Raw genomic sequence first — 22,653 nt, 5'->3', positions numbered from 1 at the left:
CAGTCACTGGATTTAGGGCCCAGTGTAAATCCAGGATGAGTTCATCTTGAGATCCTTAGCTAATTACATCTGCAAAGATCCTGTTTACAGATAATGTCACATGATGAGGTTCTGGGTGGTCGTGAATTTGGGGGAAACACTAGTCAACCCGGTACAGGGGGTGGGGAGGGATTTCTTCATATTTCACACTGCCGGCTTCTGGTTCATCGTGTACAGTGATTGTTCCTGGCCCTACTATAGATGATGATGATGATGATGAGAATATTATTGTCTTTATTTCTGAATCTTCTCATTTTATAAATCATTGAGTACAAATTGCTAGAAAGTTGCTTTTAAAGACTATTTAATTATGCCATTAAGATACAGCTTCCTGATCAAAATTACTCAAAAGTTAAAGATTCCATGACCTTGAGAGTTGAAAATTCACCTCCCATGGCTGAGCAGTGTTACATGGTTAGGAATTTTCATGTGAAGTAGTATCAGCAAAACTGTTTCAGTTCAGTTTTTAAACGTTCATTAAAGGTCAGTTACAAGCCTGGCACTTATTTTCAGGTGTAATTGTTGAACTGCCCCATAGAAATTCAGAATGTGATGGAAACACCTATTTCCTGAAGCATCTCCAGGCAGCTCATCTGAACGGGGAGCTTTTCCCTTCTCCGTGCATCTGCCCTCCCTGTGCGAGGACAGAGGAAACCTGGACAAGAGGCTCCCAGGCCCAGGATAGCTGGTAGAGTGGTGGTTACCATGGAAAGTCTAGATATGAAAAGTAATTCCAGTTATGGAGCCAGCCTGTGTGCCCCACGTTCACCTAGACGTGTGGCTCTTTTTTTTTTAAATTTATTTATTTTTGGCTGCACCGGGTCTTTGTTGCTGCACGCAGGCTTTCTCTAGTTGCGGTGCGCAGGCTTCTCATTGTGGTGGCTTCTCTTGTTGTGGAGCACAGGCTCTAGGCAGGTGGGCTTCAGTAGTTGTGGAATGCGGACTCAGTAGTTGTGGCTTGCGGGCTCAGTAGCTGTGGCGCACGGGCTTAGTTGCTCCGCAGCATGTGGGATCTTCCCAGACCAGGGATCGAACCCGTGTCCCCTGCATTGGCAGGTGGATTCTTAATCACTGTGCCACCAAGAAGTCCCGTGTGGCATTTTTTTTTTTTTTAATTCCTAAACATAGATGAGTTTTTTGTATTTTCAGGGTTGTGAAAGCACCCTTAGCCTAATAGTTTCTTGTTTTAATTTGAGTAGTTTGCTAGACAAGTGATTTCTGGGTTTTAAGTAATAGTATTTACCTTTAGAATTAATTTTAGAGTTACATCCCACAATTTTTGTTTTATTTTGCAGAGACAACTGGGTTTGCTCCATCAGCAACACATCTAGTGCAGTGTGAATGAAAAATTGGCATGGGTGCAGAAATACATGAAAAGCGATAGCCCTGGGAAACTCCTGGGCAGAAACTATTTTTCGAATTTAAGTTTAGAATTTCTACACGCTTCCTACAGGAATCAGTTATCCTTCCTGACTCAGAGATGCCCAGTTCTTTGTCGGTTCAGAGTTGCTTTTCTAGCTGTAGTATGGCATTGTTTGCATCTCCTTTTTTTATTCCCTCTCTTCTTTTCTTCACCAGGGATTTCTGCGAAAGCCAGGCCGAGCCTCTGCCTTGGAGACGGAGACACCCCTCAGAGGCTGGGGAACCACGTGTTTATCTGGCTCTTGTAATGGGTTGTTAAAAGCACTTGTTCACCAGATATTTTCTTTTTCTTTTTCTTTGTAGATTTAGAAGTATTTTAGCAGGTGTACATTTGCATATAAAAGAGAATGAAAGATAAGAAGTTGAGGCTTTTTCTTTCTTTCCTCAGCATCATCCCTCTCCTGCCTCCCTTTATTCAGCACATTTTCATTTTCTTTCTCTGTTCCCATTTTCTAGACAAAATGCGTATCAAAAAGAAAAAAACAATCTCGGTGATCCGTCACCGCTTGGCAGGAAGATAGGTGATGGGGTTCAGCCAGCTTATGTAACAGAGTAAGGAAAAATACGTTTCTCTCGTTGTGTCATCAGTCTGGGGTTGATAGCTAAGGGTAGATTTTCACCCCTGGACCCCTTGCCTTATTTTGTATTTTCAGCCGCAAAAGTTTCTACTTTTGAAACTCAGTCTCGACGCAGCTTTGAGTGTGTGATGGAAGCCTGACTGAGCAGCCCAGAGCTGGAAGCTTGCGCCTGCATGTACACTACTTCTGTGTGCGCCAGAGCATCTAGTTGAAAATCATTGTATTCTTAGAAGTGCTTGTTTTATCTAATTGTTTGCACTACTCAGTATTTTTCTGAGGGTTTGACATTACTGACGGGAGGAAGTATTTCTCTGGAGTTCTGAGTCACAGGCTACAAAGTGAAGCCTTCAGGGTCCACCCAGTCCTCGAATTTGCAGACTTACGGTGTCCATGCAGTTAAGACTCAGGTCTTTTCACCTTGGAAATATTGATATATGACCCTCGTCCCGACCTTGTTTACAGCAGGCCAACTGGAACCTCCAGCTTTGTTGCTTTCGCTCCTCTGTCTGTTCACTCATTCATTTAACAGCTGAATTTGCAGGGCTACGCCGTGCGGCTTTCAGCCACTTGATTCCTCACTGTCCTTCTTCCCTCCAGAAAAGCCTGGGCCTGAAGTGCCACAGACTTCAACTCTGTGGCTTTGCTTTATGCCGTTGGCGTCCTGGCCAAGTCTTCTAGGCTGTTCCAGGAGAATGTCTGAATTGTTTGAGCAAAAAGTATACTCTTGCTTCCAAAAATTCTGGAATCTGGTCCATTTGATACAGACAGCACCCTAGCAATTTCCAGACAGCTGTTGCAGCCTCCTTGATCCTATGTCCCAGGCTACGTCAGCCCTTTTAGCGGAGAAAGCTATCCCTAACATCTAGCTTGTATCCCTTGGCTGAAGTTTTGCTCTTTAGTGTTCTTGTGCCACATTCAGTGAACACAGAAGAAGTTGCTCACCGCCGTCTAGTTTCAAGGTTGCAAGTATGTTCTGTGTGGCCTGTGCAGTGTTTTAATTTTTTCTTAAGCCAGAAGTCTGGCAAGACTAGGCCCGCTTTCCCGGCTGGCAGCAGTCGGCCGTGGCCACAGAACAGCTGTCCCCTCTGGACAGGGTGTGAGCTCTCCCTCCAGCCATGGGGCCCACCCCTCCCACCGCTCCCGTCTGGCCAGAGTCACATGTGTGGTCCTGCTGGGCCCCAGAGAGTCTCTGCACTGACAGTCCTGCCCTGTCCTCTCTGCTGCAGAATCTGTGTACTTGAACCCCCCTTCCCTTGTTTCTACACAGGCTGTGTAGCCTGTAACCTCTCCTGATCATTTTTTTAACCAAACCTTGATTTTGTTTTTCCTTTCTGGGTCATCTCTCAGTTCTTCGTCTGCTGTTTTGTGCAGCTCTTCTGACTGAAGTAAGAGTGAATAAGGGTATCAGGTGCCGTGGGAGAACGACTCTAGTCCTGAGCGTCTGCTCCAACCCCTCCGGCTGCTTTGGGGTCGCTGGTCCTGCCTCAGTTAGTGTTTATTCCTCCAAGGGAGTGCACGTAATCCTTTCACCTTTTAAACCTCACTCTGCGCTGAAACCATTAAGAAGCATGCATTGGAGGTGAGGGCAGGCGATGTGCCTGGCGGTCCTCAGCTGGATCGTGCCAACCCTTGATTACTCGGGTCAGGGCCGCCACATCCCACATAAAAACTGTCCAGACGGCCGCCAGTGACTCTGCTTGGAGAAGGACCACAGGAGGTTTAAGGATCAAATGCCCGTGAGGAGCCGGGGGTGGGAAGGGGGTGGGCTCTGGCTGCGTGGGTGGGGGAGATGAGCTTTCTCCCTCCAAACTGTTGTACCGTTGAAAGCAGACTGAGGCAGCCTGGACGGGCAGCCCAGTGAGAGAGTCTGAGTCCTTCGAGAAGGATGGGCAGGCCGCCAGTGTGGGAGGCATGTGGAGGTGATTTCCGAGCACTAGGATGGCCCCTGGGCTGGGGTGACTGGCTGCCCAGTCCTCCCTCCCAGGCTCAGACCAGTGATGAGATCCATTCCATCTTGTATTTGGACAGAATACTTAATCCCCCACCCCCAATCTGAAATCACCTCACAACTACTAACCTGATATTTTGCACAAAAATCCTCTCCTGAAAATAAATAGCACATGTTTTCCTGGTTTCTGAGAAGCCTGAGAGCTGGCTTACTGGAGTCAAATGATTTCCCTTCAGACGGTAGACAGCAGAGCCCAGCTCCAGCTTCCAGCCGCCAGGAGCCTTTGTTCATCAAGAAGCTGCTCTCCTTTCTCTCTTTCTCTCCCCTCTTTCCCCGCTTCCTTCCTTCATTTCTCTTTAAAAAAATTTCTTTCTGTCTTTTGCTATCTTTTCCTTGACCAAATAAGTTTCATTGAATGCAGAAATAGCACATGGTCATTAAAATCTGGATTTGTATCCTAAAAGCTGAAAATCTTCTTGGCTGATCTCTCTAAAATAAAAACAAAACAGCATTTTCATCTGTTTTACAGTGATTCTTTACCTTTTTAGAATTCAGACACTCCACCTTTGATTTTATTACTACCTTACCCCCTCAACAGATTACCTGACATTGAATCTGAGGTGATAAGGATGTTAGGATTAATCGGAGAGTGTTATGATGCACTCCTGTCGGAGCCGCCCTGGGACAGTGGGACTAACCTACAGCAAGAAACACTTTCTATCCCAGCCCACTTCCCCACACACACACAGATGTTACACAAAACAGTATATTCCCCTCGTGCATGTACTGCATCTGGTGTTTTCTTTATTAAAGTTTTCAAACTATCAATGCTAGTTCCAATGGACACTGATTTCACAATCCAGCAATGTTAAAAGATGTTGCCTTAGGATTTATTATTTTCAGAGTTAAGAGTCCCTGATCTGTGCATATTTTAATTCCATAGCATTTACTACTCAAAAATATGATGCTCATTTTAAATACTTATTTTTTATCTTGACTGATTCTCAGTAGGGCAAGGTAAGTTATATTTTTCTCCTTCAGCATGATGGTAGTTTTAACCAGTAATAACGGGCCTTGTGGTTCAGTTCTTAAACTGAACCAGCAAGCACAGGAATGCAGCCGATGGCCAGCACCTGGAGCTGACACGGGAATCCTTTAGTTAGTGGCCATGTTGAGAGTGTGGCCATGGGTGCTGTTTTGCTGTGTCTCTGCTAAAACTCTATCTCTGCATCCTCCGCTTCACCCAGGAGTCCTTGAGACCTGAGGCAATGGGGAAGCTTGTGTCACTCAGGTCCTTCACGGGACCCTTCTTTAGTATTCTTCCCAACAGTCTTCCCCACTTTAACTTAGAGTAGGGCTAAGGGCTCTGTCGATTGTTTCCTTTGACACGTAAAAGTTTTTAAGTTTGCTGTAGTCCTGTTTGTCTTTATTTTGTTGACTGTGCTTTTGGTGTTGTGCCCAAGAAATCACTGCCAAATCCGATATCCTAAAGCTTTTCTCCTGCGTATTCTGCTAGGAAATTAATAGTTTTAGGTCTTATATTTAAGTCTTTAATCCTTTCTGAGTTGATTTTTGTGTATGATGTAAGGTAAGAACTTCATTGTTTTGCCTGTGGGTATCCTGTTACCTGGGACTTTTTCTCATCTATAGAAACGAAAGCCTACCAGATGCTGAAACAGTCTACCCTTCAGGACAGTGCACACCAAGCTGAAGACAGATTCCAGAAGGCTGAGGCCTCTGCATCACAGCTGTTAGGTAAGCAGGGCGGACAAGCCAGCATCTGGGAGACCCAGGGCTACGGCCAGGGCTGTGTTCAGGGAAGTGTTATGATGCGCTCCTGTCGGAGGTTTCTGGAGTTTGCTTTGTAACAAGTTGTCACCATCTCAGAATGAGCCAGTACTTTTCTAGTCCTTAATGAACAGGAGTTTGGAAGAAGCTTCCCTCCAGGATGTGTGCTGGCGATGGCCTTACAGGCCCTTGGATTCTGCCTGACGTGTCGCAATGGTACCTTGTCGCTAAGCACCACAGGAGACACCCCAAATTCCTTCCCTTCCCACCTCTTCCCAGTTTGTTAATCAGCAGTGGGGAGTGTCATCTGGGCTACCCCCCTTGCCTGAATGATGGGGGATTTGGGGTTCTTCAAATGAAAAGACTGTAAATCCCAGTAAGAGCTCAATTTTAAGCTTAAATGTAGTTCCTTCAATTTAGGATTTTTGTTTTAATTGAAATCTTCTTAGTTTTCTTATACGTTATTATTGTATTTTTATTATTTTTCAGTGGTTTTTGCTTTATCACACTTCTTTCTTTTTTTTTTTGGTATAAGTCACCTCAACTCCCTTTGTGAAAGTAAACGGATTAATAATAGCAGGAAGTATACTTTAACGACTTATTATTTTTTTTTTTTTGGCTGTGCTGCGTAGCTTGCGGGATCTTAGTTCCCCGAACAGGGATCAAACCCAGGCCCACGGCATTTGAAAGCACCAAGTCCTAACCACTGGACTGTCAGGGAACTCCCTCTAATTTTTTTTTTTTATTATTATTATTGATTAATTTATTTATTTTTGGCTTTTTCTTATTTTATCCCAGTGGCCTGGGATAGAACCAGGGAAGTCCCCACTCTAATTTTTATATAAACCACCACGCTGGGATTTCACCTATCAGAATGAATTTCTCCTATCAGAATGAATTTCACCTATCAGAATGATTTCACCTATCAGAATGATTTCTTAATATCACATAATTCCCAGTCCATATTCAGATTTCTCAATTGTCTCAAAGATATCTCCATCAGACAGACATTTTTTTGAGGGAGATATTTATGGTACATCAGACTTAGCTGTCTGTCTTTGGAGAGCTATTTCCTAGATAATATTAATGTTAGAGTTGCTGCAAAATTCAGTTATTTTGGTTGTTGGTGAGGATTCAGTGAGCCAGTGCAGGTTAAATGCCAGCACAGTGCCTGGTAGAGAAAAGCCCCCGGGGAGGGCTGGCCATGGTGGTGGTGGTGGTGATTTGAACTCCGCAAACATGAGACATTGTAGTTTGTTGAGGTATAAACAGGCCTCTGCCCCAATGGAGGTCTGCATCACTCTAGAAAGATACAGCTCTTGTGAGCCCTTCACTGTTTTTTTGTTTTTAATTTATTTATTTTTTATTTATTTTTGGCTGCATTGGGTCTTTGTTGCTGCACGCGGGCTTTCTCTAGTTGCAGCGAGTGGGGGCCACTCTTCGTTGCAGTGCGTGGGCTTCTCATCAAGGTGGCTTCTCTTGTTGCAGAGCATGGGCTCTAGGAGTGTGGGCTTCAGTAGTTGTGGCATGTGGGCTCAGTAGTTGTGGCTCGCGGGCTCTAGAGCACAGGCTCAGTAGTTGTGGTGCACGGGCTTAGTTGCTCCGCGGCATGTGGGATCTTCCCGGACCAGGGCTTGAACCCGTGTACCCTGCGTTGGCAGGCGGATTCTTAACCACTGCACCACCAGGGAAGCCCTAGTCACTGTTTGCTTTTCATCACTTTCTTCACATTTGAATCACAGAACCAGAATCCAGAGGGATCTCAGAAAGTATTTATCCAACCCCCTCATTTTACAAATTACCCAGGAGAGTAATGCCTCTTTTGGAGCATTGCAACCCATTAGCAGGCATACATGGTTTGGAAGGTGACTCTACAGATGTGATTTTGGTAAGTATATTTTGGATGGCTAATAGGACAGGCTCAAACAATGAGTAAATTTGACATAAGTTGTAGTCCCTTGGATGTGTATCAAAAATTATAGTACTATTAATATGCTAATGATTAACATACGAATTTGTTCATATGACGTGATCCACACAACACGGGTTGTACAGCCAAGCACCCCTCGATTCGGTTCCCTTCCTCCACAGTCAAAATCATACCGTGTGCTTTGTAAGACATTGGGATCCTCGAAGTGCTCCTGGTAGTATTGGATGGCGTTGGAGTTAGTTGCTGGCTCTGGAGTTTACTGTGCATTCGGTCACGCATCACGTTTTCATTCTCGCCCTCGCCCTGACCCTAGGGACTTCTCTGAGCTCCCAAGAGAAGCAGGCGGTGGGTGGGAGGGCCACGTGCCCGGTGTGGAACGTCACACACTGAACGCAGAGCCACCCCAGATGTAACCATGGATGAGGAGGCAAGTGGCTCATCTCCTGTGTCAGGCGCCAGGTCTCTGTCTCCACACCTGTCTCCAAGGAAGCCACTTTGTTCTCATGTCTGAAAAGACCTGGTCCCGTTAAGCGGGTGCAGACCCTCTAGGGGCCGAACATAGACACATTGTTAAGAGAACCACTTTGCCTCAGAGGTTACAAGCAGGCACGCAGGTTACAGGTTGGGAATGCAGCAAGTGCCTTTCAAGGCGATGCTTATGCACCCTCTATCCGCGATCTTGTTTGACTGCCAGTTAAGAATCAGACTTGTAGCAGAAACGTCCAAGGTGAGGACGCCCAGGAGGCAGAGGTCAGGGATCGCCCTGCAAGCTGGGAGCACTGTGGAGTGGTCTGGTTCCCCAGGCTCCAGGGAAAGGGGGTGGACTGTGCATCTTCCCCATCAGCCTTTGCAGGCTAGTTAAGGAGTAGCCTCGATGGTTTTCAATGGACGTTCATTCTCCTCCACGAGAGGGAAAAAGAGAGGATTTGGCAGAGGGGCTTAAAGGCGGTTGGGCAGTAATGTCATCCAGAGCTGTCAGTTGCTTCTGAGACTGGTTCCCAGTTCCCGTTATTTAGCTCGGTGAGCCAGCGCTGCCCACGTGTTATGGCAACTTGAATTATCCAGAGCATAGTGCCACAGTGGAGACCCATGTGCTCACACACGCATCATGGCCATTTAAAATGGCGCTCTTTGAATGACTTTACTTTTTACGCACTCTGTGTAACTGTCACGGGAAGCCGCCCCCTTCCTTTCCGTGTCATTCCCTGCCTCAGAAGCCCCTCGCTTTCTGGGGACAGCTCTTCCTCTGTTGATGTTGGTTTCACTGCGATGGCCACGCTCACTCTCCACGCTTGTGCTTGTCACAGGTTTGAATATTGGCAGCGGTACATTCAAGACAAAGACAACTCACAAGATCTCTTCAGAAGCGAGTTTTTCGTCTAGCGAAGGCAGTCCTTTGTCAAGGTAAAGTCGTGCAAGCCTTTCTGAATAGCGGCAGCAAGACGAGAAATGTCACTCCTCAGGGAATTAAACTCTGGCTGCAGATGATTTTGCTCTGTGACTTGATGGAAGGTTATGGTTTGGGTTTTTGTTTATCTGAAATGACAGTGGAAACTTTAGTCTACCTTTGAAAATATTTGCACCAGAGCCAAGTATTGTTTTGCAGCTGTTGTTTCCTTGGTTTTAAGACTCAATTGACACCTCAGTGAACCACAAATTAGCGCCTACAGCTGCTCGCAGTAGGGCTGCTTAGAAACCACACAATGGAGGGTGTCGGAGAGGGCAGAGAGAAAGAGCCAGGCCTTAAAAGAAATAAAGTGGCCTGTTTCTTCTTTCTGAGACCGTGGAGATATATACAAGCAATTGCTGGATATTTGTTTTTGTATTCCTCTTTTTTACCTAGTATTTGGGCTGGACTATTCTTTCCCTTTCTGATACTTTCTTGCTTATTTTCAAATGTGAAAATTTATCTTTTCACATTTGTTAAACTGTAGCACTCCTTGTAAGTTTTTGGAGCAGTGATAAGTGAGTCGTGTGCTAGATTTGTCATCAACATAAAATACTAATCGTGCAATGGCATTGAGTCACTTAGGAAGAATTTGTGGATGGGAGTAGAAGCAGTTGTCTGATGACATACCTACCTTTCCGCTTTGGGCTAAATAGCATTTAAAACAACACAAGTTCGCCTTTTGTAATAACATTTCCCCTCAAAAGATGTCCTGTAGATGATTGCGTTACATTCGAATTAACTGCTCGCCCTGATGAAATTTTAAAACAGGAACTTTACGTTTGTAATGTCCCGTAAGATAAAATTATTTGTTCAGAATTGTGGTATTTTTACAGTAAAAAAAAAATCTCATTTTCATTTCTATTTTGAAAAACACTACAGTATTTTTAGGACCTGGGATATATTTAAATGAGATTGGTTTTCTGATATTATTAAGTTCTTACTTTTAGAAACCTGGTGTGTTCAATTTTAGGGAATCACTCATTTAATTTTTAGAAATTATTATTTTAATATCTTTCATATCTTTAATATCTTTCATCACTGTTTTTGAAGGAAGTGAGAGATAATGAATTATGGGACAGGAAGAGTGTTAAAAGTATTATATTTTTATGATTATATTATAAATTCAAGTTCTAGGTCTCCTGAAAGAAGTTTTAAAATAACAAATTCTACAGGTAGTTTTTAGGGTTTAATGTCACCATTTGGCTTAATAATACATCCCTTTAGGTTTTCAAGATTGTTAGAAGTGTTTATTTTCTTTATATTTTAGAGGCACTAAAAAAACCAATTCTTCTTAAACTGTTAGTTATATATATATATGTGTGTGTGTATATATATATATTCTTGGGGTAATGTTTAAACACATTTAGAAAGCAGTCGGATTCTGTAGAACATTTTCTCAGTCTGATCATTTGACATTTCACATCTTGCATCTATATTTCATTATAAAATCAAACTCCTTTCCCTTTCAATTTTAGGCAGGAGCCTTTTGTGATTACTGTCGTTTCTGCATGAAATTAATTTCCTAAATTATAAGTAATCACATCATCCCCTTTACAGAAAAAAAAAAAAAAGAGGCCTTCAAGGAACCCTTGGTTCTCGACAGTTGATAATAATCCAGAGATGAAAGTTCTGGGCATGGAGTGTGTGGGTTTGGTGCGCTGTTTGCCACGGCTGGTTCTTGTGCTGGGTTTGGTGTTCATACGCCGCCTTAGGCTTTTGAGAGCCCGGGGCTTGCTGTTTGTGCCTGGATTCACTGAAATTTCTTAGAGGCTTACATTTAAGGATCCCACTTACTGCAGTCACTCCTCGTGCTTTATTGCTTTTACAAGTGGTCTCGAAACCCAGTACTTGAGAATAAACGTTAACAGTGCAGTACTGCTGTAGCACTTTTAAAAATTCTTCTTTGCTCTATTTTGTCAGTGAGCTGATGAGCAACCTCAAAAAAAAAAAAAAAAAAGACCCTGCTGGACCTCAAAAAAAAAAAAAAAAAAATGGCTTCCTCTGATGTCCTAGAGACAATAATTATGATGTGCTAGTTAAGCCCAAACTACAGCTGAGGGATTTTACTTTAAAGCAGCGGCTTGGGCGCAAAAATGCATTTATAGCTCTTTGTCTGCACCTCATTATGTGTGGGCCTGATTCATTAAGTAATTGGTTTGCAGTTGTTTACATGAGTATTAAGGCCTTCCTTTCAGCCGCCTTTGAGAGATACATTGTGCAAATGTTGCCTGTGATGAATGCAGAATGAGGACCAGAGGGTCCGTCCTATTGGCTAAACAGTGCACTCTGTTGAAAAGCCAGAGAAAGGGATTGGGTGCTGCTTTGCATAGCAATGACTTTCTTAATAAGCGTTACAGATTAATACACACAAGCTATAAAAGATGCAAAGAGATACTCTTAGCACATTTATCCATGCTCATTTCATTGTGGTGGTGGTGGGGTCCCCGTGCTTTCATATTCCGTTTTCCAGAGCAGCGGCTTCAGTGCATGAGCCGTAATAGAATCCGATGTTTATTGTATTATAAATCACGGGCAAGTAGGCAGATCGGCAACAGTTTATTATTAAAGATTCTTTCAGTGTAAATCTTTTTCTACCATTGTATTTGCCTCAGCAAAATCATTTTGTGGTTGAGTGGGGATGAAAGGCATAATGTACGAAGGAGTGAGTCCTAATAGGAAGCTGTTCTCTGAGTAAAGACCACTTGTTCCCTTTTGTTGAGAGGTGCATGCCAGAGCTTCCTCTCCTCCGCAAACACTGTCTCGCCCCACCTTCCCCAGGAAGCCGTTTTCACTCTCCCGGATCCATTTATTCAACAGAGAGCGTATTTTAAGCGTATTTTAACCACCTGCCATGTAACTGCGGTTTACTGCTTGGATTGAGATAACGTTTTACCGAAAGAAAAAGATGTGTGCTTGCAACATAATTGCCTGGGGAAAAGGTAGCAGAAGTCACCCAGCCACCGCACCCTGGCAGGGCCGCTGGTGGCATTTGGTGCCAGCCCTGCAGCCATGGGAGTGGCCAGCGGAGGGCACCAGGTGGCAGCTGCTGCTCTGGTGGGGCCGTCCTGTCTCTTCTTGCCTGATCCTGGGCCGCTTCCCCTGGGATGATAAGGTGAATCACAAGGAACCAGTAGTCCAGAGAAATAAAAGTGAGGTTTTCCTGGAAGTCCTTTATGTTCTGGTATAAAAGCCCCAGTCTCTGTCTCTGGTTTAGCAAACCTACATTCTCCTTAAATTCTACCAAAGTAGCAGCTTCCTAAATATTCCACGTTTCTTGTCATAAGCCTGCCTACTTTATTTTTTCGACACAGCACGAAAGAACAGTCTTTGCTTGATTGGCTGAAGGGAAGGAGTAAAGAAGTTGACCCCTAAAAAATGGCATCTGCTGCAGGGCCCCTGGTTGACCATCAGGGGGCACTCAGACTTTGTCAAATTAAAGCTGTCTCAGACCGGTCTGCCTCTAACACTGAAAATTGAGGATTTACAGGGATTTGTTGGAACACTGATTGGGATTTTTTATTTTCTTTCCGAATTTTTTTTTTTGCCTTGTGCTTTTCAGAAACATGTCTGTTTTGAGGAAAATTCTAGCTGAAGATGCTGTGTGAGACATTTTAATACTGATTTTAGCTTAGTCAAAATCATTAAACTTACAGAATTCAGAGTGTAGAGACCACATCTTCTCATAAGTTAGTTACTGTTTTCAGGCTTATGATAAGACTCTAGAACTGCAAGGGCTCTTCCCGCTGGGGCCCTTCCTCATCACCCCCGACAGCATAGGCCACGTTCTTGGCAGGACCCTCAGAAGCTCATTGCCAAACTTGACGGACGTGGCCTCAAAGCCACAATAAGTTGGGTATGTTTGTTAATGGGCTGTAGATATTTTTTTCTTTCAAAAATATGTTGCTGACCATGAGGTTGAGAGTCTGTGTCACTGACATTAGAACATCCCGCCGCTCTGAGGAGCTCCTGTGGCGCACCTCCCTGGGACCCTGTGCTCACCCGACAGCCTCCGTCACCCCTCACATAGCGCGCTGCCTCCTGAGCCCTGGTATGACTTAATGATGAGTCTCCTAGGAATCATAGGTTTTCCATGCCTCATTTTTGTCTCTACTTGCTGGCCCCACAAAGCAAACCTGAATCCTGGCAGACATCCTTGCCACCTAATTTTGTACTTATGTTGCCCGTGTAGCCTATTTCTAGTGATATTATTAGCCTTTTGTTCATATAAAATGAATAGTCGAGGGAGTTCCCTGGTGGTCCAGTGGTAAAGAATCTGCCTTCCAATGCAGGGGGACGCGGGTTCGATCCCTGGTCGGGGAACGAAGATCCCACATGCCACGGGGCAGCTAAGCCCATGCACCACGACTACTGAGCTCACGCACTGCAACGGAAAATCCCGCATGTTGCAACTAAGACCTGACACAGCCAAAACTAAAAACAAAATAAAAATTTTAAAATTTTAAAAATTAAATGAATAGTCGACACTTCTGACTCTTTCTCTAGTACCCGTGTCAGCAGGATCACATCCTAGGCGTTCACTAGGTGCTGTGCTTAGAATAAAACCTGCTGTTAAGACCCCAGCTGACCATAACTTCTTATGTGTAGCAAGGATGAGAGCAAAAGTGATTTTGATGAGAGTTGTCCTTACCTGTCTGTCCTAATCCCTTATCAATAGCAAGGGAATTTATAAACAGCATCGAAAACTGAGATGGCTTGATGGACAGAGAGAGAAGACATGTGACAGAGCCAGTGTGGCAAAATGTTGACAGGGAGCGTCTCACTGGGGGGCACATGGTGGTCACTGTGCAGAGGGGGAGGTGCCACACCTCCCGGGACACTGCGCAGAGACGGTGTCCCGTGAATGAGACCAGCAGAGCATGCTCACGCCTTAATCTAATCAGTTATCTGTGGTGTCTTACCTGAAAGTGGTTTGTTTGGAAGTAGGACCTCCAGACTAATTGTAAACTTCTAGGGAAAAAATTAAAACTCTGCTCTCTTGGATTCCAGGAGTCGCCCACGAGCAGGCTGGGGAGGGCGGGCTCCCTGGCTTGCTGCCGGGCATCAGGTGGTGGCAGCGCTTCATGAAGGCCTCGGCAGCCCTGGCCCTGGGCCTCTTCTGGTTCTGTGCAGCCTGCAGGCTGAGAGAGGTTTTATGGTTTTTAATGGTTGGGAAAAATCCAAAGAAGAATAATGCTGCACGATACCTGAAAGTTATATGAAATTCAAGTTGCAGTGTCTCTGAGTGAAGTTTGCTTGTAACAAAGCCACGTCCGCTAGTTCACACATTGTCCGTGGCTGTTTCCGTGCAGCAGCCGGAGTAGAGTAGTTATGACAGAGACCACAACACCTGAACCACTTACTCACTGGCTCTCTACAGCTCACCTTCGCTGCCTCTGCCTTACACAATGGAGGTGTGACGTCCACACTGTCAGGGAAGGTCAGGCACATCTGATGGAGCACAGGGACCATGGCCTGTGGCTTATAACGTGAACTCTCGCATTCTTGCGCTTTCAGAAGTGCATTTGGTTTGGGTTCTCTCTCATTTGCGATAATAGCTAAACAGGTTGGCTCTGTCTACTCCGAGATCTCACACCATCCCCTTTGGCCTTGACTTAGCTTTAGACGTTAGGTGTGACCTGGAGAAAGAAATATTGACCCTACGAGTCACGTGTAAGAAAAATCAACCTTGCACTGCAATGTCACATCGACTAGCAGAGATGATTTCCCAAAGGGAAAAATACTTCCCCTAAGGGGTGAGGATGGCGTCGGAAACACCTGGAAGCATTTTCCAGCTTCCTCAGGGGTGAACACATGCGTTTAGTTCTGAAACATGTTTCTGGGAAGACACTTGAACAACCTGATCTGAACTCAGATAGAAGTAGAAACATGCAAATTAAATAATCTAACATCAAATGTTGATCACGTGCCTTTAGGCACGGCCCTATGCTTAGTGAGGCTCATCTATTCCTTCTACACATATCACTGAGCACCTACTAAGTGCAGAGCACTGGGTACCCCGGGGACTGAAACTGGTACGGTGGCAGCTCTCGTGGAGCTGACAGCCTAAGGGCAGTCACATGTCAGTTAGTGACAGAAATGGCTGTGAAGTAGCAAATTCAGTGAGGACTCGGGGGTCGAGGGTGGGGTGTGGGGGATGGGGAGGCTACAGCAGGAGGCCCAACAAAGTCTGGGCGTCAACCTTGGAGGCGCTGTTTAGGATTTAGTTCTTTTGCCAAAAGCAGTGGGAAGGCATTGAAGAGTTTTCAGCAAGGAGGCAGAGGGATCAGATTTGTGTTTCGAAAGCTCACCCTTGCTGCCGAGTGGAAAGTGGGTCGGAGGGGACAAGGTGGATGTGGTGTCACCAGTTAGGGGGCTGTTAGAAGGTCCAGGCAAGAGATGCTGGTTTGGTCGACCAGGCGGTGGCAGTGCGTAGGGGACGGGTGAGGACCCTTGGAAGCGCCGGGAGGTAAACTTGGCAGGACCTAGGGGCTGATTGGGTGTGGGAGGGCAGAGGAGTGGTGAGGGGGTGGGAGGGACTTGAGGCTTGGGGTGCCGTTAGCTGAGACAGGAGAAGGGCCCAGGTTTGGTGGAGGAGCTTGAGTTTGGTTGTGGATGGGCGTGTTGGCCGTGAGACTCTTTGGAGGCAGCCAAGTGGAGCCAGCAGGTGAGCCCTGGACATGCATGTGGAGCTCAGAGCAGGGGCCAGGCTGTAAGGACCTGGCATGTGCTCGCCTGCCTCTATGCCCTTGCCTTGGTCCTGGCCTGGAAATCCTTTCCAGCTCTCATAGTAGAGTCCAGGGAGTGCATTGCTTCCCCTGGAATCCTGCAGCCACACCACCACCCGCCCCATCATCCACCTGTTCTCTCAGTCCTCCTGCCTGCCTCCTGCCTGTGGTGCTCCTGCCGTCTCCCCACAACCCTACGTGGCTCTTACTATTTGAACATCAGCTGGCAAACTAGTCTCTCTCCATCTTTACAGCATTGTTATGTCTGCCTACCCACCCCGCACTGAGCCTGGTGTCCTCATGAAGTGGGAGCTGGATAGAGAGTAGACACAACCCACAGTGGTGTTTTGTGTGTGTGTGTGTGGGTGTGCATGCACACTTACAGAAGGTGGACTCTGGTTTATACTGTCAGCAGCCACCTGACTGGCAGCCTCCATGACAGTCAGCACTGGCTGTGGGGCCGTCCACTCTTCATGGAGAAATGGCATAGGCCACTAGTTGGTCACATCAGATAAACAGGCACTCACCAAGGAAAGCTGAAAGCGTTTCCTCTAAGATCAGGAACAAGACAAGGATGCCCACTCTTGCCACTTTTATTTAACATAGTATTGGAAATCCCAGCCACAGCAATCAGGCAAGAAAAAGAAATAAAAGGAATCCAAATTGGAAAGGAAGAAGTAAAACTGTCACTCTTTGCAGACGACACAGTACTATACATAGAAAATTCTAAAGATGCCACCAGAAAACTACTAGAACGCATCAATGAATTCAGTAAAGTTGAAGGATATAAAATTAATATACTGAAATCTGTTGCATTTCTATACAATAACAATGAACTATCACAAAGAAATGAAGAAAACAATCCCATTTACCGTTGCATCAAAAATTATAAAACGCCTAGGAATAAACCTACCTAAGGAGATAAAAGACCTGTACTCGGAAAACTGTAAGATACTGATGAAAGAAATTGAAGACAGTACAAGCATATGGAAAGATACACTGTGTTCATGAATTGGAAGAATTAATATTGTTAAAATGACCATACTACCCAAGGCAATCTACAGGTTCAGTGCAATCCCTATCAAAATACCAAGGGCATTTTTCACAGAAATAGAACAAATAATTTTGAAATTCATATGGGAACACAGAAGATCCCGAATAACCAAAACAATCTTGAGAAAGAAGAACAGAGCTGGAGGAATCACACTCCCTAACTACAAAGCTACAGTCATCAAACAGTACATTACTGGCATAAAAACAGACACATAGATCAGTGGAACCGAATAGAGAGCCCAGAAATAAACCCACACATTTATGGTCAGTTAATCTATAACAAAGGAGGCAAGAATATACAATGGAGATAAGACCAGTCTTTTCAACAAGTGGTGCTGGAAAAGCTGGACAACCACATGTAAAACAATGAAATTAGAACATTCTCTAACATATACAAAAATAAACTCAAAATGGATTAAAGACCTCAATGTTAAGGCCGGATACTATAAAACTCCTAGCGGAAAACAGGCAGAACATGCTTTGACATAAATCGTAGCAATGTTTTTTTGGATCTGTCTCCTAAAGCAAAGGAAATAAAAGCAAAAATAAAAAAATGGGACCTAATTAAACTTAAAGCTTTTGTACAGCAAAGGAAACCATTGACAACATGAAAAGACAGCCTACAGACTGGGAGAAAATATTTGCTAATGATATGACTGATAAGCGGTTAATATCCAAAATATATAAACAGCTCATACAACTCAATATCAATAAAACAACCTGATTAAAAAATGGGCAGAAGACCTGAATAGACATTTTTCAAATTTATTGAAGAAGACATAGAGATGGCCAACAAGCTCATGGAAAGATGCTCCACATCGCTAATTATTAGAGAAATGCAAATCAAAACCACAATGAGGTATCACCTCACACCGGTTAGAATGGCCATCATTAAAAAGACCATAAATAACAAATATTGGCAAGGAGAAAAGGGAACCCTCCGTACACTATTCGTGGGAATGTAAATTGGCGCAGCCACTGTAGAAAACAGTATGGAGGTCTCTCAAAAAACTAAAAATAGAACTACCATATGACCCAGCAATTCCACTCCTGGGTATGTATCTGAAAGAAATGAAAACACTATTTGAAAAGACACGTGCACCCCAATGTTCGTAGCAGCACTATTTACAACAGCTAAGGTAATGGGAGCAACCTAAGTGCCCATTAACAGACAATGGATAAAGAAGATGTGGTACATATATACACAATAGAATACTCCTCAGCCATAAAAAAGAATGAAATTTTGTCATTTGCAACAACATGGGTGGGCCTAGAGGGTATTACACTAAGTGAAATAAGTCGGAGAAAGACAAATGCTGTATATCACTTATATGTGGAACCTAAAAAATACAACAAACTAGTGAATGTAATAGAAAAAGAAACAGACTCACAGATATAGAGAACACTAATAAGGACCTACTGTATGGCGCAGGGAACTCTACTCAATACTCTGTAATGTAATGACTATATGGGAAAAGAATCTAAAAAAGAATGGATATATGTGTATGTATAAGTGATTCACCTTGCTGTACAGCAGAAACTAACACAACATTATAAATCAACTATACTCCAATAAAAATTTAAAAAAAAAACTAGATACAGGGAACAAACTAGTGGTTACCAGTGCAGGGGGCTGGGGGGTGGGCAAGACAGGGGGAAGGGATTAAGAGGTACGGATACATTGTGCAACACAGGGAATACAGCCAGTATTTTACAGTAACTATAAATGGAGTATAGCCTTTAAAAATTGTGAATCACCATGTTGTATACCTGTAACTCATATAATATTGTACATCAACTATATTTCAATCAGAACAAAGAAACAGGCACCAAGTTTAAAGGGAGCACTGACAGAGCACAGAATTATGGCAGCTATGGCAAAAGGCAGATTTTCAAACCATAGGTTAGCCAGACTTGACCCAAAGTGACAGAGGTGTGTTGCCAGGGTTTCTCGCATCAGGAGGGCCAGGGTCCCGCCGAGAGAGCAGCAGTGCTGCTGCACGATGTGTCCTCGGCTTTTCTCAGCACTCTTCCCACCTAAAGGCTGGAATCGGCCTTCACGGAGTAATCTGCAAATGTAAACGCGAGGGAAAACTTCAACAGGAGCATGAGAAAAACATCAAAATGTCAAGCCATACACAAGTGACTGTTTCTTTTTTAATATCTCGTTGACCATTTAGGACAAACTTTAAAGAATTTGAGAAACCTAAACACGGGTGACAGGAGTCTTGCGTTTTTCTCTACCAGGAGTTAATACCCTTAATTAAGCAAACAGTTTATTTTGAACTCCTTGTTAAGCAGTTGAGTATCGTATTGCTGGCTTGACAAAGGTAAGTGTTTTAACCTCCTGGCCGACTTCTCCCTGTTCCTCAGACCCTCTGCTTTCAGCTTAGCTGGCAGCCCTGAGCTTTGCCCACTCGGTACGTCCCAGGGCCTGCCTCCTGCCCTGGCGGCCTCCCCAGTGAGCGCCCAGCGTGTGGCCCAACGCGCCCGGGACCCTCCCACCAGAGCATCCGCAGGGCTTTTTGCTTTTAAAACTCGGGGAATAAATGTAAACCTTCTGGCCCCCCGGTGAGTAATGTGTGCTTCTTCCCTAGCGCACTCCTTGTAAAACTATTCGTCTGGTTGTCTTTATTTTTTCAGGACTTAGGTTCTTTCTTTATTTTCCAGGCATGAAAACAAAAAGAAACTAACTACCAATTTAAAGTCTAAAGGTAAGAGAAATAACCAGAGACCAGACTCTCATTTTGTGTTTTAGCTAAAAGGGTGGTTGTGACGCGTGGTGTCAGGCACCCTTGGGGGCGGCGGAGGCGCCCGCCTGTGCTCACGGGCCCTGCGGCTCTCCTGGGGGAGGACTGGGGGCTTCTCCTGAGAACACGGGTGCCGGGGTCCACGGTGCCTGGTGCTTTAATCTGCAAGTATGACTTTGCGGGGGATCCTGGCCTCCCCCCCGCGCCCCCCCGCCACGGCTTCCACATGAAACGTCCTCACCTCTGTCCCCGTCCTCGCTGCCACTGCCCGCAGGTACCCACTGCTCTGACCTGAGGGCTCCTGTGGTAGCCCTCCCCCACCCCTCCCCCAGCCCTGGCTTCTGAATCCCCATCCAGACGTCTGCCTGCTGGGGAAGCAGGGCCAGCGCCCCCGCCACCTGCAGGGTAGAGTCTGGAACGTCCCCTTGTGGTCTGGCCCGGCCCCTGCTCCCAGCCCTGTTCCTCCGAGGTCTCGTCCTCTCCTCGGTGGGTCCAGCCGCAGCCAGCCTTCCCTGTGCTCCACCCTCGTACCTCTGTGCCTTCGCTCACGCCCTTCCTTCTCTGTGACATTCCTGTCCCATTTCCTCTGCCCAGGGAGCTCCTATGTATCCCTCAACACCCTCCTTCTACACTGGCAGTGGCGTATCCCCTGCCGAGCTTGGGCCGCCTCTACTCTTGCCTCTGAAACCCTGTTCCCAGCCGGTCCGGTGGGACTTGGGGCTTGAGCACCCTCTGCCGCCGTGATCGGGCCACGTACTTACCCTCTCAGCCTTGGGAAAACAGAGGTGTTTGTACTCACCTCGCCAGGTTGGTGCGAGGATTAGATGGGGTCACATCTCAGGAGTCATCGGGGCGCTGGCAGGCCATGCCTTGTAGATACGGGGGTCAGAGGGGTGGTCAGTGTCGCAGGCGGTGGGCCCACCACACCCTGGCACTCCAGGCCGAGCCTGCAGCCTCCCCGTCGGGCAGCTTGCGGCTCCACTCGGGGGTTTTCTCTGGCCACAGGAGCCAGGAGCTCCAGGGAGTCGACGCCTGGTTGAGAACAACCCCCAGCCACTGAAGGGTGGGAGTTGGTGGATAAATTACCCCACTTCCTTGCTGGCTTTTGGGACCATCTGAGGAGCGTTCTGAGGTCTCTCCGAGGCCCCGGCAGGACAGACCCCAGCCGTCCACTGCCAGCCCTGCTCCTGGTTAACACCCTCTCCACCCCCCGTCCTGCCCAGGGTCACCTCCCAAATGAACTGTGTGTACCCACGCCCTCGTCTCAGCGCAGACCTCACTGCTGTTCCTCCACCGCGTCCCTGTGCTGAGGAACAGAGGGAGCTCGCGGCGAGGAGCAGTCAGGCAAGCTGTTCCCGGGCCCGATAGAGCACCCAGCCACCCTGCCCCCATGTTCGCCCAGGTTACAGATTCCCATCCTACAGTGCAGAGCTGGGCAGAAGGGAGGAGCAAGTGTTCCGCCATGAGTTCCCATCGCAGCACGGGGAGCACACAGAAGCGAGTCGTGGGTGCAGCACTGGCCTGCGCCCCGGGCGCGTCCGCTCAGGTGCACCACCCAGGGCCCCCAGGAGGCCCTTTGCGGGCCACAGCTGATTAAGCCGAGCTCATCAGACTGCAGAGATGCTGAGCAGCTGTCTGGTTTTCTCTTCCAGCCTTCTGGGACGAGTCTGACGACAGTAACTCAGAGATCGAAGCTGCCTTACGTCCTAGAAACCATAACACGTCCACCGATGATTTTGATGATTTTTATGACTTATAAGCTGTAACATCTGTTAGAAATAAAGTCTTCAAACAAACTAAACCCCTGTGTTCAGATGTGATGTTCAAAATAAACATGTCCCTTTAAGTTTTCTAATTGTTTAATATGAAAAGTTGGGACCATATTGTTATTCCAGTGAAATTTCATGACATAACTATGAACTGGCATATTTGCTTTTACGTGTTATCAAAAAGCACAGTGATGAATACAATGCCCATCAAAATCCAGTTGGTTTCTTTGTAGAAATTGACAAGCTAACTTTAAAATTCATATGGAAATTCAGGGGACCCAGAATAGCCAAAACAGTCTTGAAAAAGTTGGAGGACTCGCACTTCGCAGTTTTGAAACTTACTAAAATGCTGCAGTAATTAAGACAGTGTGGTACTGCATGAAATATTGATTTATATGTAATCTAGAATTGATGATCCAGAAATAAACTCTCACATTTATGGTCAGTTAATTTTCAGTAATGGTGCCAAGACCATTCAGTGGGGAAAGAATGGTATTTTCAACAGATGATGCTGGGACGACTGGACAGCCTCATGCAAAAGAATGCAGTTGGATCCCTGCCTCACACTGTGTACAAACAGTAACCCCAAATGGGTCAAAGGACCTCGATGTAAGAGCTGAACAAACTCTGCGAAGGAAACACAGGGGTAAAAACCCTTGTGACGTCGAATTAGGCAGTGGTTTCTTAGAAAAGACACCCAAAGCACTAACAACAGAGAAAAACACTCATCAAGGTCATAAAAATAAAGACAGAACAGTCACAGACCAGAGGAGACAAAGGGGACGTGACAACTCAGTGAAATGGTGGGACCCTGTGTTGGATCCTTGAACCAAAAAAAAGGACATTAATGGAAAATTTGGTGAAATCCAAATAAAGTCTAGAGTTTAGTTGATAGTCAGGTCCAGTGTTGGTTTCTTAGTTCTGACAAATGCACCACAGAAATGTCAGATAAGAGGAATGTACCATTAGGGGAAACAAACTGGGTGAAAGGTACATAAGAACTCTGCATTATCTTTGCAACTTCTCTGTAAATCTAAAATTATTCCACACACACACACAAGTCCAGCAGTCAACATGACTGACATTTGGGCGATACTCTTCCAAGCTTTTTGTATGTATATAAACCTTGTAAAAATTCTTGTAAACATTTCTAATTTTAATTCTAAATCTTACCAGGTTTAGATGATTTATACCCACTAAG

General features: G+C 45.5%; 1 protein-coding gene across 2 annotated transcripts in view; it reads left to right on the top strand.

Annotated features, from left to right (window-relative positions):
* Positions 1–21,484, top strand: part of KIZ (kizuna centrosomal protein) — a 113,963-nt gene extending 92,479 nt beyond the window's left edge. For both annotated transcript variants that reach the window (XM_068524598.1, XM_068524597.1), the window contains 4 exons: positions 5,638–5,742; positions 9,013–9,109; positions 19,604–19,647; positions 21,336–21,484. In XM_068524598.1, coding sequence (XP_068380699.1) covers positions 5,638–5,742; positions 9,013–9,109; positions 19,604–19,647; positions 21,336–21,442 — 353 coding nt within the window. In that variant the 3' untranslated portion in view covers positions 21,443–21,484. The remainder of the gene's footprint in view (positions 1–5,637; positions 5,743–9,012; positions 9,110–19,603; positions 19,648–21,335) is intronic.
* Positions 21,485–22,653: the final 1,169 nt, after the last annotated feature.

The sequence above is a fragment of the Eschrichtius robustus genome, chromosome 16 (genome assembly GCF_028021215.1).
Source record: "Eschrichtius robustus isolate mEscRob2 chromosome 16, mEscRob2.pri, whole genome shotgun sequence".
NCBI classification, from domain to species: domain Eukaryota; kingdom Metazoa; phylum Chordata; class Mammalia; order Artiodactyla; family Eschrichtiidae; genus Eschrichtius; species Eschrichtius robustus.
The sequence above is the reverse complement of the archived record's forward strand: the minus strand, read 5'-3'. Positions and strand labels throughout refer to the sequence as shown.